General features: G+C 46.2%; 1 protein-coding gene across 2 annotated transcripts in view; it reads right to left on the reverse strand.

Moving 5' to 3' along the window:
• Positions 1 to 808: 808 nt before the first annotated feature.
• LOC127625921 (liprin-alpha-4-like) overlaps positions 809 to 15,677 on the reverse strand; it is a 167,132-nt gene continuing 152,263 nt past the window's right edge. For both annotated transcript variants that reach the window (XM_052101387.1, XM_052101386.1), the window contains exons 26-30: positions 15,284 to 15,459; positions 15,008 to 15,076; positions 13,984 to 14,164; positions 5,692 to 5,732; positions 809 to 1,959 (exon numbers count right to left, since the gene is read on the reverse strand). In XM_052101387.1, coding sequence (XP_051957347.1) covers positions 1,807 to 1,959; positions 5,692 to 5,732; positions 13,984 to 14,164; positions 15,008 to 15,076; positions 15,284 to 15,459 — 620 coding nt within the window. In that variant the 3' untranslated portion in view covers positions 809 to 1,806. The remainder of the gene's footprint in view (positions 1,960 to 5,691; positions 5,733 to 13,983; positions 14,165 to 15,007; positions 15,077 to 15,283; positions 15,460 to 15,677) is intronic.

A 15,677-nucleotide genomic window follows, 5' to 3' on the forward strand; every position in this document is an offset into this window, starting at 1 on the left:
CATTCAAACTTAACTGATGGCTGTCACATCAAGGAAACTCTTGTTATTGTATGAACACTTGGTCCTCATCAAGGGATCAAATACTGTAGATAAGCATCAGCGCATATGCTGAACATTTTCATAAAGGCATTAAGTTAGTGACATACAAAAAATAAAGCAAAAACAACTAAACTGGCTGCGTGAAGCTAGGCACAATTGGCAGATAGAGGCTTAAAATGAGCAGCACACCACAGGGTTTCAAGTGTTTAAGTGATTTCTTTAGATCTGTGGTAATGATGACAGAGAGAGAGAGAGAGCGAGACAGAGAGAGAGAGAGAGAAAGTGAGGGAGAGAAAGAGAGATAAAGAGGCAATATATGCTACAGTGATTGTCAGTTTAGTGGCATGCAAACTCCACCAGACACTCTAATGCCAATGGTGTCCCACACAGCACAACCAATGGGACTTGCTGCGGTCACACTAGGCTTTGAACATCACTGCAAACCATGCAGCTTTTAAGTGTGCATTCTTTAGAGTTCATCTAAAAGTTCAATTTATGACATTAGGTCCTCTATTAGTCATATGTCTTTTGGCTCACCAAACTTGGAACACAGTGAAAGATGGAATTAGCGTGATCTCGCATTTCCAGTCTCCCGCATTCAGATACGTATGAATGGATTGCCAAGTCTAGTGTGATCGCACTTTTATGAGTCACAACATTTTGACGCAATCATTCAGTTATTAGAATATGCTAAATTCGAAAACGATGATGATTTGGGCAGATTTCCTTTGTTACATGTCTAAAAGGGGAGGGGGGGCAGTCAGCTTATAATACTTTTTTAATAGAGAGCACTTCTGAAAGTAAGAACATGATTTATCAGTGTTGTGTAACACTTAAAATACACATACATACATTTACACATACAGTACATTAGCTGCCACAATAGCATGATGCATCCTATGAATTATACAGAAAATATTGTCTTAAAAAATGGGGGGGGGTGGGGATGCCCAGCAGACTGACACACTCTCATAGTTTGTTTGTTCTTTTGATCTAAGGTAGGTTGATGAAGAATAAGTTGCTACCAAAGTGGCACCAAAGTGGTCAAATCAAAACAGGGCCCAAGACATATTGCAGGTCCTACATGCTAGAAATCTTCTTTACTCTCCTGATGCTAAGTGAACAGAAGTCTATTGCTTTCCCTGATGCTTTAGCATTTTGGCTTTATACAAGACTATCTACCTTTGAGAGCACAAAATATTGAAATAGTGATCATTTTAACTCACAGCTAAAGTCCTGGAAATGTGTGTACTCAAACTCTACATGTGGATAAGCAATGCTGATGTGAACACATCCACACCATTCTCCAGTCACCACTGGTGTTAAAGACACCGACTACAAGTGTAACACTGTTCTAGCAGGCAGAGCTGTCTAACCGACAGAAAACAGTCACAACTGAGATTTCAAAATTCATATAATAATGATATACTCATCTCCATATACAAGTCTGATATATATTTTTCCATAAAAAACATAATGGAGTCATTTTCTCTTTTTAATATATACAGATAAATATGCTGTTGATTAATATTTTGCATAACCAAAGGGGGAAAGCCTTATACAGTATAATGCCAACGACACACCCAAAGGAACAGACTAGCACTGACAGACTACAGGGCCAAGAACACCAGTTAAGTACGACCACCACAAAGACTATATAACTGGGATTACTGGGAAACAACTGATATGACAAGAAATCTCCTTTACAGCTTCTATGCATTCAGTGCACTCAAAATCAGAGTTCATAATTCATCTTACTGTCCCCCTCTATTGCACGGTGTCCAAGAAAGCTCTAGTGTCTTTTAGGAAACAGGAGGGGTGGAGGTGACCCCTCCCTCGTCCTTTCAAGGTGTCCCCAGAATTTGGCATATCATTCACGAAAGGCCGCAAGCATGTGTCCGTACAGGTAGTGGGAATGCACTGGTAAGGAAAAGACTGAATAAAGTTAGTAAAATCATATTTTCAGTATATGTTCTTATTTGTTTCACAATTCAGGTGACATCATTACATTTTAATACCCTATAATCACACATACTAAATATCTACTTAATAAAACACGTAAAGAGAGAACAGTTAAAAAAGTGACCATTTAAATATAATTCTCAGCTTATAAATTTATTCCATTTTTAGTATTAAAGTAGTCAGAAAAGATAATGGACCATTCATTAAAGGAATATCCCAGGTTCAATACAAGTTCAGCTCAGTCCACAGCATTTTTGGCATAATGATGATTACCACAAACATAATTTCAACATGTCCCTTCTTTTCTTAAAAAAAAAAGCAAAAATCTGGGTTACAGTGTGGCACTAACAATGGAGGTGAATGGGGTCAATCGGTAAATGTTACAATACTGTTTCAAAAGTATAGCTACAAGATGTAAACAATATCCGTGTTAACATGATTTTTGCTTGATTAAATCGCTTACTAACCTTTTCTGTAAAGATATATTCAATATTGCAATTTCGTTGCCATGACGACGTAACGCCATAAATCCAAAACAACCATAAAACGATGATTTAAATGACTTTACAGCTAAAACAATACATATGTTTTAAGAGACGAATTAATGTTAGTGCTTTTATATAAGCTTCGCATTTCTGCCTTTAATCCCTCCAAAAATTGCCCCCCTTCAAGTCCATCGTACAACCCCAATTCAGAAAAACTTTGGACAGTATGAAAAATGCTAATAAAAACAAAAAAGGAGTGATTTGTAATTTATAGTCACCATTTGCTATATTGAAAACACTACAACTAAACATTATATGATGTTTTACCTTGTGAATTTCATTTAGCTTTTTTGAAAATGTACAGTCATTTCAAATCAGATGATTGCAACACCCTCCAAAAAAGTTGGGACAGTCGAGATTTACCACTGTGAAACATCACAATAACACTTATTAAGCATTTGGGCACTGAAGACACACGTTTGTTAAGTTTAAAAAGTGGAATTATCTCCCATTCATCCATTATGCAGGTCTTCAGCAGCACAATTGTACGGGGTCTCCTTAATGCATCACACATTCTCAATGGAGATGGTCAGGACTGCAGGCAGGCCAATCTAGCACCTGCACTCTCGGCTTATTTGGCCAGTATGTGGTTTGACGTTGTCCTGCAAAAAAAGTTTTACATATCTGTCTGTATTAATGGTGCCCTAACAGATGTGCAAGTTAACCATGCCATGGGCACTGACACACCCCTGGCCAATACAGACACAATGGCTGTTGGACCTGACGCTGATAACAGCTTGGATTGTCCTTTTCCTTTTTGGCCCAGAGAACACAATGGCTGTGTTTTCCAAAAAAATTGAAATGTGGACTCATCGGACCAAAAACATGGTTCCACTGTTCTACTTTCCATCTAAGATGAGACAGAGCCCAGAGAAGTCAACAGCGCTTCTGGACAGTGTTGATTTAGAGCTTCTGCTTTGCATAGTAAAGTCTTAACTTGCATCTGTGGATGCAGTGGCAAATGGTGTTGACTAACAAAGGTTTACTAAAATAATCCCAAGCCCATGTTCATGATATTCATTACAGATGAATTATGTTTTTTAAGACAGTGATGCCTGATGGATCAGAGATCACATGCATTCAGAAGTGTTTTCGTCTTACCCTTTAAGCATTGATATTTGACCAGATTCCTTGAATCTTTTAATTATATTGTGCACTGTAGAGGGTGAAATACCCCAAATCATTCCAATTTGTCCCTGTGGAGCATGTTGCAATCATCTGATTTGAAATTACTGTACATAAAAACAGACAATGAAATTCACTAGGTAAAACATCATATAATGTTTAGTTGTAGTGTTTTCAATATAGCAAAGGGTGAATAAAATTTACAAATCCCAACTTATTTTGGAATTGGGTTGTAAGTGCCTCACTGTAACCTAAATTTTTTCTTCGTTTTTTTTTTTTTTTTTAAAAAGTAGGGACATGTCAAAATAAATTTTTGTAGTAATCAACATTATGTTACAAATGCTATTGATTGAGCTTAACTTGTATTGAACCCGGAAGATTCCTTTAAGTAAATAATATACATCTTTGTCAAAAAACCTGAAACATGAAAAAAACCTAACACTGTGTCTACACTCAAAGTGACAGATTTCTTTAGGTTGTCTATACTGAAAGCACTGAAGTGGCACATTATCTTAGTACAGGGGCACTCAGGTGCTGACAAATAGCTAAATTATGTTTGATTTCATATATACTAATGTTTAATGAAGTGTGTAAATTGGTACTTAATTTGCTTAAAATTAGATTTTCATGAAAACATGATGAAAATCCAAAAGTAACACATCCAAAAGTAATCTGATTAGATTACCTAAAAGTGCAAGTTAAAATATTGTTACTTATTACAATTTTAGTTGTCATATGTAATCAGTACCAGATTACATTTGAAAAGTAATCTAACCAACAATGTTCATTGGCAAAAAAGTTTACATTGAATGGGCTATTTTAGAATAGAGAAAAATATAACACACAATTTTATTTCAGCCATGAAAACTCTCATAAAGATGTTAATGTGCATTAACCCGCATGTTAATGTGGGTATGACGTATTGACAGGATATTGGTCTTGGAGGACTAGATCTGCTATACTGCTGTAGAGCAAGTATGGAGACATGCTGCTGCTAGAACATACAAAGACATAATGATTTAAGCATATGGACAAGCTGCTGCTGTACAATTAGAAAAACACAAAACAGGCTGCATCAAGCATGCATGACATGCTGCAGTACAATTAGTAATAAATACAATCCCCCTAAAAAGCAGTACAAAAACATAACACATAACACAACAAGCAGATCTACCACCAAGACTTGTGTACTGCTGCTGCTCCGAAGAGCCATGTGCACTGAGCGTATGCTAACAAGGTGGGCCTTGGCCTGCTTGGCCGAATGGCATAGAGCTAATGAACTAAATCTCTGTGTGCCTTGGCATACTTTGACAAAACACTTAAACAGCTAAGAACCTGACTCATGATGTGTATCTGGTCCAAGAAAGCTGAATATTTAACCAATTAATTAGCCAAGCTATGTGTAGGTTTAAACTGATGACTAAAGAAAGCAATGTGTGCCAGTGCCTCATTTGGCTACGGCTTACCTTCACAAAGACGCACTTCTATGTGTTTAGGCCAAAGCAGACCTTACCGTGCAAGCTGATAGATGAAAAAGCTCCAGCAACCACATGAGCACACAGCATTTTAGAGCTGCAGTGAAACCAACTTACTTGCAAACTGAGCAAATTTAAACGTGAGGCAAAGAGAGAGTACGCAGGTTGATTAGCTACCCGATTACGTGACAAAGGATCTGTCAGCTTACGCCATGTTAGCTGACTGGCTTGACATAGCACATGTAAGCAAGCTGATTGGCTAACAGACAAGTTTAAAGAGCCTATCAGTTTCATAGAGTTTCATGCCTTAACTTAGTCATTTAATAAAATAAATTCTATTTATTTCAGAGAGCGAAAAAAATATTAGGGGGGAGTAAAAGTTTAGACAGCTCCATTGATTATGTAGTTTTATTCCGTCCAGTGTAGACACAGTGTAACTAACCTCAAGATCACTCTCCTTTAGTTGAGAGGCTACAGTCAAGAGCTTACCTGTTAGTGTAAGTGCAGTGATTAGTAAAAGCAAGTTAGCAAGAGTAAGTCCTTACAGCTGAGGGGTCTAGTCTCTGCTGGGCCGAAGCACCGGCTGCTGAACCACAGAGACACAGAGGGGAGAAAACATGCAGCGAGTTAGGGGATGCAAACTGTCTGCGCATGATTAGACTTGGTGTTAGTCTTTTTTGTTTTATAAATTCTAACAGTGCTGTTAATATTATTTATGTTACAAATTTTTTCATGCTTTCACAGTCAACAAGCATACATTATTTGCACTTGCAGCAAGAAGCGATGTAAGACAATGTTTTTCAAACTTTTTGATGCCAAGGTCCCCCAAATATGATGAACCCATTGTGAGAGCTTTCTAATAAAGCTATAAAACAGCCAGATATGTATTTTTATGAACAAAGACCCATTTATAAATGGTGAGAAAAATAGCAGTGGTCGACCGATATACTGGCCGATATTCCGAATGTTTTAATTATCAGCATCGGACAATACCTTTTCCCATATGGCCGCGAGGGCACTGTGAATCACCTGCTTGCATGTTAAGCATCTGAGACATGTAAACAACAAATCACAGTTTTTTTTTTGCTATATGCCATTGTGTTACAACAATAACAGACTGGTGTGTAACAGTCTCATTTAAATGGTCTGCACATAAGAGCCGCGATAGACGTGCCTGAGCTCATAAAGTTAAAATGCTCCAGTGTTTTCTCTCTCTCTCTCTCTCTCTCTCTCTCTCTCTCTCTCTCTCTCATTCCCTGTAACTGTTAACTGTCTTGTTTAAAGAGAAAAAGGAAAACATCAATGAAAATAATATCATATACTGTCTGCAAATATGCAGATATCTTGTTTAAACAGATGTAATAAACAAACCTCACAAAACTTTAGGAAATCCAGCATCCTGTGATGCGCTCATACAGTATATCTTCCTCTAAAGCACGTTTTCCGTCAGCCTCTCCTCAGCATTTCCTTGTAACTTTTAACTTTCTTGTCTAATGATAAAAAGGGAAATATCATACTTCTATCATTTACCACCTGCAAATATGTGGATGTCTCGTTTAAAAAGGTGTATTCATGAACCTTACAGAAATCCAGCGAGTTTCTTCCCATAGAGTGCTCTTCTAATATCTTCCTCTGAAGCGCATATCCAAACAGCCAAAATCAAAACTTCAGGATCAGGATCAAATGTTTCTCTAATTCACAAATCATGATGGTCATTTTGTGACAATCCAAGCAGGTGATTCAGCCCATCAACCATTTAAAATAAAAACTTATTTTTTAAAGATAATTTTTTACAAAGTTAAGATTTTGTGTAAAATTTTGTAAATATAGTGCTTAAAGAGTTTATTTGTTTATTTATTAAATAAATGTTATGTTTATTTTACACTACATTAAATTGTGTGATATATCATCGTTGTATCAGCCATACTGCTCTCTGGGTATCGGCATCGGCCATTAAAAAACTCATAATGATCGACCACTAAAAAATAGTAAGCATGATATATTAAAGGCATGTTGTTTGCAAAATTACAAAAATGGCCTTATATTGCCATATTTTGACAAAAATCAAAAGAAAAGATTAAAATACTCTCTGGAAAATATTTACTTAGCATTGAGTTTACAGTGTGTCTTTTTTCTACCCACTATTAATGTTAGATATACACATTTGAAGAGAATCAACACAAATATAAATTACTCTTAAAATAATGAACAGTACGTTGAAAAGAAAGAGCGATGAACACTTTGAAATAAATAAGAAATATTTTGTTACATTATATACCATCAAACTATATGCAAAACGTTTGGTTACGTATGTAACCTCCATTCCCCGAGGGAGGGAACGACACGTTGTGTTGGAGAAGCGACACTAGGGGTCTCTCTTGAGCGCCGATATTCACCTCTGATCTTATTGAAAAGGGCCAATGGGAGTTGGCAGTCGGTATTTGCATATCCCGCCCCCGGACATACGGGTATTTAAGCGGCGCAAATACGGGAGTTCATTCAGGATTTTTCTGAGGAGCGGAAATGGTCCGGCCACAACAGTGGCTCGGTTCAGTGACATGGCGGAGGAAAGACACAGCGTGTCGTTCCCTCCCTCGAGGAGCGGAGGTTACATACGTAACCAAGCGTTCCCCTTCTGTCGCTCTCTCCACGTTGTGTCGGAGAAGCGACACTAAGGGACCCATTTCAATCTTGCCATGCGCTGAACCTTGTACGTGGACCGCCGATACAGAGGCGGGCAGGGATTTCATCCAGTGCCACGCATCGTCTGTACCTGGCTGCACGTACCCTTCTCCAATGCCCCATAAGAACATCGGAGTCCTTCTAGTTACCCTGGGAGGGGAAAAAGGCGATGTTTGCCAACATGGGAACGGGCCAGCCTGGCTGGGCCTCTTTTCTCTCTATGTTTCTCACATAGAGCAATCACGGCCGGGGCCCTTACACGCATATAGGGAAGAGGGTCTTACCCAGACCCTGCGGAGACTACACCTGCCCTTTCTCTTGGGGAGGAAAAGTGGTAGACACGTCACATGGCCGTCTTAGGTCTCGTGTCGGAAAGTATGGTTCGGTGGTAGATCCAGCCTTGATAGGGAGGAGTTGCTACAGCACGGCGACCGAGGCAGCTGTAACTGCCTAAGGGAGACACGGGGGTCCGCTCGTGAGGGGACAGAACCGTGGAATTACACACAGGGGGAGTCCGAACAGGAGGCCTTCTTATTTTACCTGTGGAGCCCCTATACCAGCACGGGGTGGCCATCAGGGTACCCGCAGTGGCTTGGGTCGGCGAGTTCCTCCGCTGAACCGCGGACCCGGAGGGCTGGGGAGGAATCGACCAGGGGCCCGACTTCGGAGTGGAAGCCCTGGGAAAAAGCGCACTACTTTACCTTGGCGTCAGGAAAAGGGCGCTGGGCGCAAGCGATCCACCCGGCCGGTCGGTCTACGTGTTACCGAGTTCTACGGGCTCGGACCTGAGAAAACACGAGACACAACCGACTCAGCGGAGGTTGTAAAACCTCGCGAAGGTGTTGGGTGTTGCCCAACCCGCGGCTCTACAGATGTCTGCTAGGGAGGTGCCCCTGGCCAGTGCCCACGAGGGCGCTAACACCCCTTGTTGAGTGAGCTCGGACCCGTAAGGGTAGGGGCACGCGACCTGGGTGTGATAAGCCAGTGTGATGGCATCGACAACCCAGTGGGCCAGCCTCTGTTTGGAGGCGGCATTCCCTTTCTGCCGTCCCCAAAGCAGACAAAGAGCTGCTCAGAGCGTCTGGTGCTCTGTGTGCGGTCCAGGTAAATGCGCAGGGCACGCACTGGACACAGCAGCGAAAGGGCTGGGTCTGCCTCCTCCGGGGCAGCGCTTGCAGGTTCACTACCTGATCTCGGAATGGTGTGGTAGGAACCTTGGGCACATAGCCCGGTCGCGGTCTTGGGATCACAGGCGTATCTGCCGGACCGAACTCCAGGCAAGTGTCAGCTGACAGAGAGCGCTTGCAGGTCCCGACCCTCTTAATGGAGGCGGCGCGATCAGCAGGGCCGTCTTAAGAGAGGGCCCTGAGTCCAACTGATTCGAGCGGCTCGAAGGGAGGTCTCTGGAGTCCTGCCAAGACTACCGAGAGATCCCAGGAGGGAACTAGGCCTGGCCGGGAGGGATTCAACCTCCGAGCCTCTCAGGAGCCTGAGGATCAGGTCGGTGCTTACCTAAAGACTTGCCGTCTACAGGATGCGTGGTGGGCGCGATAGCGGCAACATACACCTTGAGGGTGGGCGGGGACAGCCTCCTGTCCAGCCTCTCCTGTAGGAACAGAAGCACTGACCTAATCGCGCATCTCTGCGGGTCTTCGACTCGGGAAGAACACCAATCTGCGAACAAAGCGCCACTTTAGAGCGTAAAGGTGCCTGGTAGAGGGGCTCTGGCTTGGTTGATGGTATTCATAGCGGTCATCGGTAAGCCGGCTAGCTCTTCAGCGTCCGTCCAGGGACCAGGCGTGGAGGTTCCAGAGGTCTGGGCGCGGGTGCAGAGCGTGCCCGTCCCTGAGAGAGAGGTCCTTTCTCAGGGGAATTCGCCAGGGAGGAGCTGTCGCGAGGAGCCTGAGTTCGAGAACCAAGTCCGAGTAGGCCAGTAGGAGGCCACCAGCATGACTTGCTCCTCGTCCTCCCTGACCTTGCACAGCACCGGTGCAAGAAGGCTCACTGGGGAAATGCGTGCTTGCGCGGCCCGAGGGCCAGCTGTGTGCCAGCACGTCTGTCGAGGGAGCCTCTGTTAGGGCGTACCAGAGCGGGCAGTGGGAGGTTTCCTGGGCGGCGAACAGGTCTACCTGGGCCTTGCCAAACCGTTCCCAAATCAGCTGGACCGACTGGGGTGAAGCCTCCACTCCCCGCCGGGCAAGCGTTGTCGTGATAGCGCGTCCGCTACGACGTTGAGCTTGCCGGGGATGTGAGTGGCACACAGCGACTTGCTGTCCGATCTCACGAGGACATGTTGGTCCCGAACTAATGGGAGGAACTTCCTGAGAGCAAGAAGGACGGTCAGCAACTCCAGGCAATTGATGTGCCAACGCAGCGGGGCCCCTTTCCAACGGCCCGCTGCTGCGTGCCCGCTGCACACGGCACCCCACCCGGACCGGGAGGCGTCGGTTGTGACCAGGATGCATCGGGACACCTGCTGCAGGGGCACTCCTGCCCGTAAAAAGCAGAGGTCTGTACAGGGTCGGAGTGTTTTGAGGCAGGCGGGGGTGATCCTTACCCGATGCGTGCCGCGGTGCCATGCTTGTCTCGGGACTCGAGTCTGGAGCCAGTGCTGGAGTGGTCTCATATGCATCAACCCCAGCGGCGACCGCCATGGAGGACGCCATATGCCCCAGGAGCCTCTGGAAAAGTTTTAGAGGGACCACTGTGCCTGGCTTGAAGGAAGCGAGGCAGTCCAGCGCCGACTGAGCACGCTTCGCTCGTGAGGCGTGCTGTCATTGAGACTGAGTCTAACTCCAACCCGAGAAAAGAGATGCTCTGAACGGAGTGAGCTTGCTCTTTTCCCAGTTGACCTGAAGCCCCAGCGGCTGAGGTGCGGAGCACCTGGTCTCTGTGTGTGCATAGTAACTCTCGAGAGTGTGCTAGGATGAGCCAGTCGTCGAGGTAGTTGAGAATCGCGGATGCCGGCTACTCATAGCGGGGCAAGGGCCGCCTCTGCGACTTTCGTTGAAGACGCGAGGGACAGAGACAGGCGAAGGGAGGACTTTGTACTGAAATGCCTGGCCGTCGAGCGCGAACCGTAGGAAGGGTCGGTGTCGGTGGCAAAATTGAGGCGTGGAAGTACGCGTCCTTCAGGTCCACCGCTGCGAACCAATCTAGATGCTGAATGCCAGCCATAATATTTCTCTGCATAAGCATTTTGAGCGGGAGTTTTAACAAGGCCCGATTGAAAACTTCGCAAGTCCAGGATTGGTCGTAAGCCGCCGCCTTTCTTGGGTACAATGAAGTAAGGGCTGTAAAAACCCTTCCTCATTTCGGTTGGAGGGACGGGCTCTACCGCGCCCTTGGCTAATAGGGTCGCAATTTCTGTGCGCAGGGAACTGGCGTGCTCGCTGTGTACTGCGAGAAGCGGGCGCACCTGAAGGGGCGGGAGCGGGCAAACTGAATTGCGTAACCGAGTCGAATGGTCCGGTGCAGCCAGCGTGATGCGTTGGGAAGCGAAAGCCACGCTTCCCAGCTCTGCGCTAGGGGCACCAAAGGGACGAGTATTTTGGACGTACCCGGGTTCTTGACTGAGGAGGAGGTCTGATGTTGGCGTCCTCTGGACTCGTCTGAACCGGCCAGCCGGGGGACAGTCGTGGGCAGGCGGAAGGCGGGATCGCCGCGTCCGGTGTACTGGGACTGTTGTGATCTGAAAGCACATTGCCGTGAGAACGGCATTTGCGGGCCAGGTGACCCAGAGGCAAAGGAAATAGCTCTTTTATTGAGAATGTGGGTACCACAGCCCCGTCAGGGGTGTGGCAAATGAAAAAACAAAGGATTCTCCTCCCGGCCCTCCACCGGGGGCGGAGCGGTCTTACCACCTCTGGAGCTAACGTCTTCGGCTCTGGGTCGGCTGTCTCAGGAGCGGCTTAGGAGCCTTCCGGGTCCTGGAGGGGGTTACGTGAGACAGGGGCGTGCACCGCCTGCGGAGTGCTTCGACACTGGGGCTGAGAGCTGGGCCCGGGTTGAGGCGGAGCAGGAGCTGGTTTCCTCGCAGGGGGCGCCCTCGGCGGGCAGGCAGGGCAGGGCCCGTGGCGGCAGGTCTGCGGCGGGGCATGATGTGCTGAAATGGCCTCCGTCTGCTTCTTCACCGCGGAGAACTGTTGGGCGAAGTCCTCGGCGGTGTCACCGAAAAGGCCAATCTGGGAGACAGGTGCGTCCAGGAAGCGGTTTTTGTCAGCCTCACGCATCTCGACCAGGTTGAGCCAAAGATGGCGTTCCTGGACCACTAGGGTGGCCATCGTCTCTCCGAGTGCCTGCACTGTGGCCTTCGCTGCTCTCAGGGCGAGGTCGGTCGCTGAGCACAGTTCCTGCAGCACATCAGGATCAGGTCCACCCCGTTCATGTTTCTGAGAGCTTTGGCCTGGTGGACTTGCAGGAGGGCCATTGCATGCAGGGCGGAGGCAGCGCGTACAGCCGTAGTGTAGGCCTTCGCGTTAAGCGAGGATGTTGTCCTACAGGGCTTGGATGGGAGTACGGGCGACCCGCCAGGAGGTAGGGCTACCGGGGCATAGATGGTGCGCCAACTGCCCTATCAACCTGGGGAATCGCGTCGTACCCGTGGCGCTCTCCGCCGTCGAGGGTGGAGAGAGTGGAGCGGGTGGCACCTAGACAAGCGGAGAGCGGGGCTCTCCACGTAGACGTCAGCTCATCATGCACCTCCGGGAAGAAAGGTACCAGGGGGATGCGAGGCCGCGAACGGCGCGCTGCCCCAGGAACCAATCATCCAACCGAGAAGGCTGTGGGGAGGATGGAGGGTTCCAGTCCAACCAGACGCTCAAGGCGGCCCAGGCAAGCATGTCGGACATCTGAGCGTCGGCCTCAGCCTGGGCCTGCTGGCCCGAAGGCGGCAGTCCAGGAGAGTCCTCAGCATCAGACACCGCACTCTCCGATGCAGCGGCAAGCTCATCTGCTTCGGACTCGGGAGGATAGACAGCCGGGCCGTGAGGCGAGCCGCTATCGCCCGTGGCGTGGGCGGAGACCAGCGAGCGTGTCGGGAGCGGGAGGTTCGCGGGAAACTGCACCCGCTGCCGCCCCCAAATAGCCCCCAGCGCCAACCGCACCGTCCTTAATCCCGTGGGAAGAAGGAGCAATGCGGGGTGCAGCTGGGGTGGCTTGCTTTCTGTTGAAAGCGAGCCGCGACCATAGCGTGGTCATGGTCATGTTCTCGCAGTGAGAACATGAACCATCCATAAGCGCCGCCTCGGTGTGATCGCGGCCCAAACACACGAGACAGCGCCTGTGGCCATCTGAAGCAGAGAGCACTCTACCGCATCCAGGAGCGACACAGAGGCGGAAAGGCATCTTGAAAAAGACGGCGTCCTTAAAAGGGCGTTCAACGCCGCTGTGTTTGCTCTTTTAGAGAAAATTACTCTTTTAGTAAAAAACTCTTTTAATACACAGTGTGTGTATGCGTGTCTGCGCTGTCGAGCGCTCAGGGGCAACAGTGCACGCCGTGCACTGAGAAGGAGAAAGCCGCTGTTGTGCGCCATCAAGATCCAACAGCATGCAGATCGTCAGAGGAAAACAGGAACGTTTAAGTGGCGTGTAACTTCGCAGCAAACTGCAGACAGACCATCGGCTCGAAGAAATTTTCTGAATGAACTCCCGTATTTGCGCCGCTTAAATACCCGTATGTCCGAGGCGGGATATGCAAATACCGACTGCCAACTCCCATTGGCCCTTTTCAATAAGATCAGAGGTGAATATCGGCGCTCAAGAGAGACCCCTAGTGTCGCTTCTCCGACACAACGTGGAGAGAGCGACAGAAGGGGAACTATTCCTTCAGTAGATTAAATCATATTTAATCATATTTAATCTAATGATTTCCGTCTTAGTGTAAAAGTAGAGTAAAATACAAATAATGTAAAATGTAATAAATGTTAATTTTTTGTACTTTTTCCAAAAAAATAAATAAAAACAAAATAAAGCTTTTCCACAAAAAAAATTTAATTTTTCACATATCCCAGTTTGAAAACCCCTGTTCTTAGATATACTGTTAACTAAAAAGTTAATTATTAGTGTTGTTAGTACTGCACTGCACCCATTTCAACATGCTAACGGCAATGCTGAACTCATTTCAGCCCTGTAAAACAGCCCATCCCCATTTCTACCTTCTGGTTGCAGCTGTTTTTTGGGCACAGCAACCATGGAGGAGGGAATGGACATGGTGTTGAGGCGGAAGCCAGCAGGAAGAGTCTCTATGGACCCTGGCATCATACCCAAACACTGGCCGTCTCTTTGCCTGAAGCGCTTACGCCAAGATGGAGACCTTCGGAAAGACTTGTCATCACACTGTTGTTAAGAATGAAAAGAGTTGAGATATTATTAAAATAAATATGACTACACCAACACTGGTGTTTTTTAGTGAAAATCACAACACTACTTTAAGTAAACTTTTACTTTAAGGCAGCTTTAATTAAACAGAACTTGATATACAGTAAAAGCATCATCTGATATTGATATTGTTGTCTTTGCCACTTCATTTTTTCTCCCCAATTTGGTATGCCCAGTTCCCAATGCACTCTAAGTCCTCGTGGTGGCATAGTGACTCGCCTCAATCTGGGTGGCAGAGGCTGAATCTCAGTTGCCTCCGTGTCTGAGACACTCAATCAGTGTATCGAATCACGTGGCTTGTTGAGCACATTACCGTGGAGACCTAGCATGTGTGGAGGCTCGCGCTATTCTCTCTGCATTCACTACATACCCCACCGAGAGCGAGAACCACATTTTGACAACCATGAGGAGGTTAACCCAACATGACTCTACCCTCCCATGCAACTGGGCCAACTGGTTGCTTAGGAAGCCTGACTGGAGTCACTCAGCACACCCTGGATTCGAACTTGCGACTCCAGTTGTGGTAGTCAGGGTCTTTACTTGCTGAGGCCCCCCAATAAAATGCAGTTTAATAAAATTCTGCAAATGACTTTGAATGGTCCATCCTGATCAGAGCTGATAGAAGTAACAAGTAAAACATGACAGTGACATTATGAGTGCCTCTATATGCTGCTTTAGAAGTGGTCTGGATGATAATTTGCACCTCAATTATTATTGCACAATTCAAAATGCACATGTTAGCAGCAAGACTCTATTGGGCTGACATCTTAAATTCAAACTAGAATTCAAAACTTCACCTACCTCTTCCAGGCGCCGGCCCGTTCCCAATGCCAAGAGATTATTGAACTCCCTCTCCATAATCTGCCTGGCCTGGAAGATACATCAGAGATACAAGACTTTGGAACAGTCCTCAGTATGATGGACAACCATGTCAACTGAGTGAGTCTGAGCGAGTTTGATACCAGAACATCAAAAAAGTGCTCTCCTAGAATGGCAACCAGGTATGGCTGGTGAATCCGGCTAATCATTGATGGCTTTAAACCTCATTTGTCAGAGCATTATCTGTGTAACCCTCACCTGGGTGTTCTGCATAGGGATCTGTAGAATGAGGGCCAAGCTGCTGAATTCAAAAGTCTCATCTAGGGCGATTAGAGCTCCATGTACCCCACTCTCCAGCAGGTTATTACTGTACTCCTTCAAACCGATGTTCTGTATCCACTGCATTACATGATCATTGGTCCACACCAGGGTATCTGGGAGTGCAAAACGGTAAAATAATCTGATATTACCTTTTCAAGACACTTTCTTCCAAATATGACATCAATTGCTTTTACATTAAGCTGCCTCAATACTTACATAATACTCTGTGCAGTAAACATCAATGAAGCAAATCTTCGAAGGAGAGTGTGTTTACAACTGTAGCATTTCGAAATATCTGTGTTTAGGTAACCGTATGTGCAGCATGATCATT

The sequence above is a fragment of the Xyrauchen texanus genome, chromosome 32 (genome assembly GCF_025860055.1).
Source record: "Xyrauchen texanus isolate HMW12.3.18 chromosome 32, RBS_HiC_50CHRs, whole genome shotgun sequence".
NCBI lineage: Eukaryota > Metazoa > Chordata > Actinopteri > Cypriniformes > Catostomidae > Xyrauchen > Xyrauchen texanus.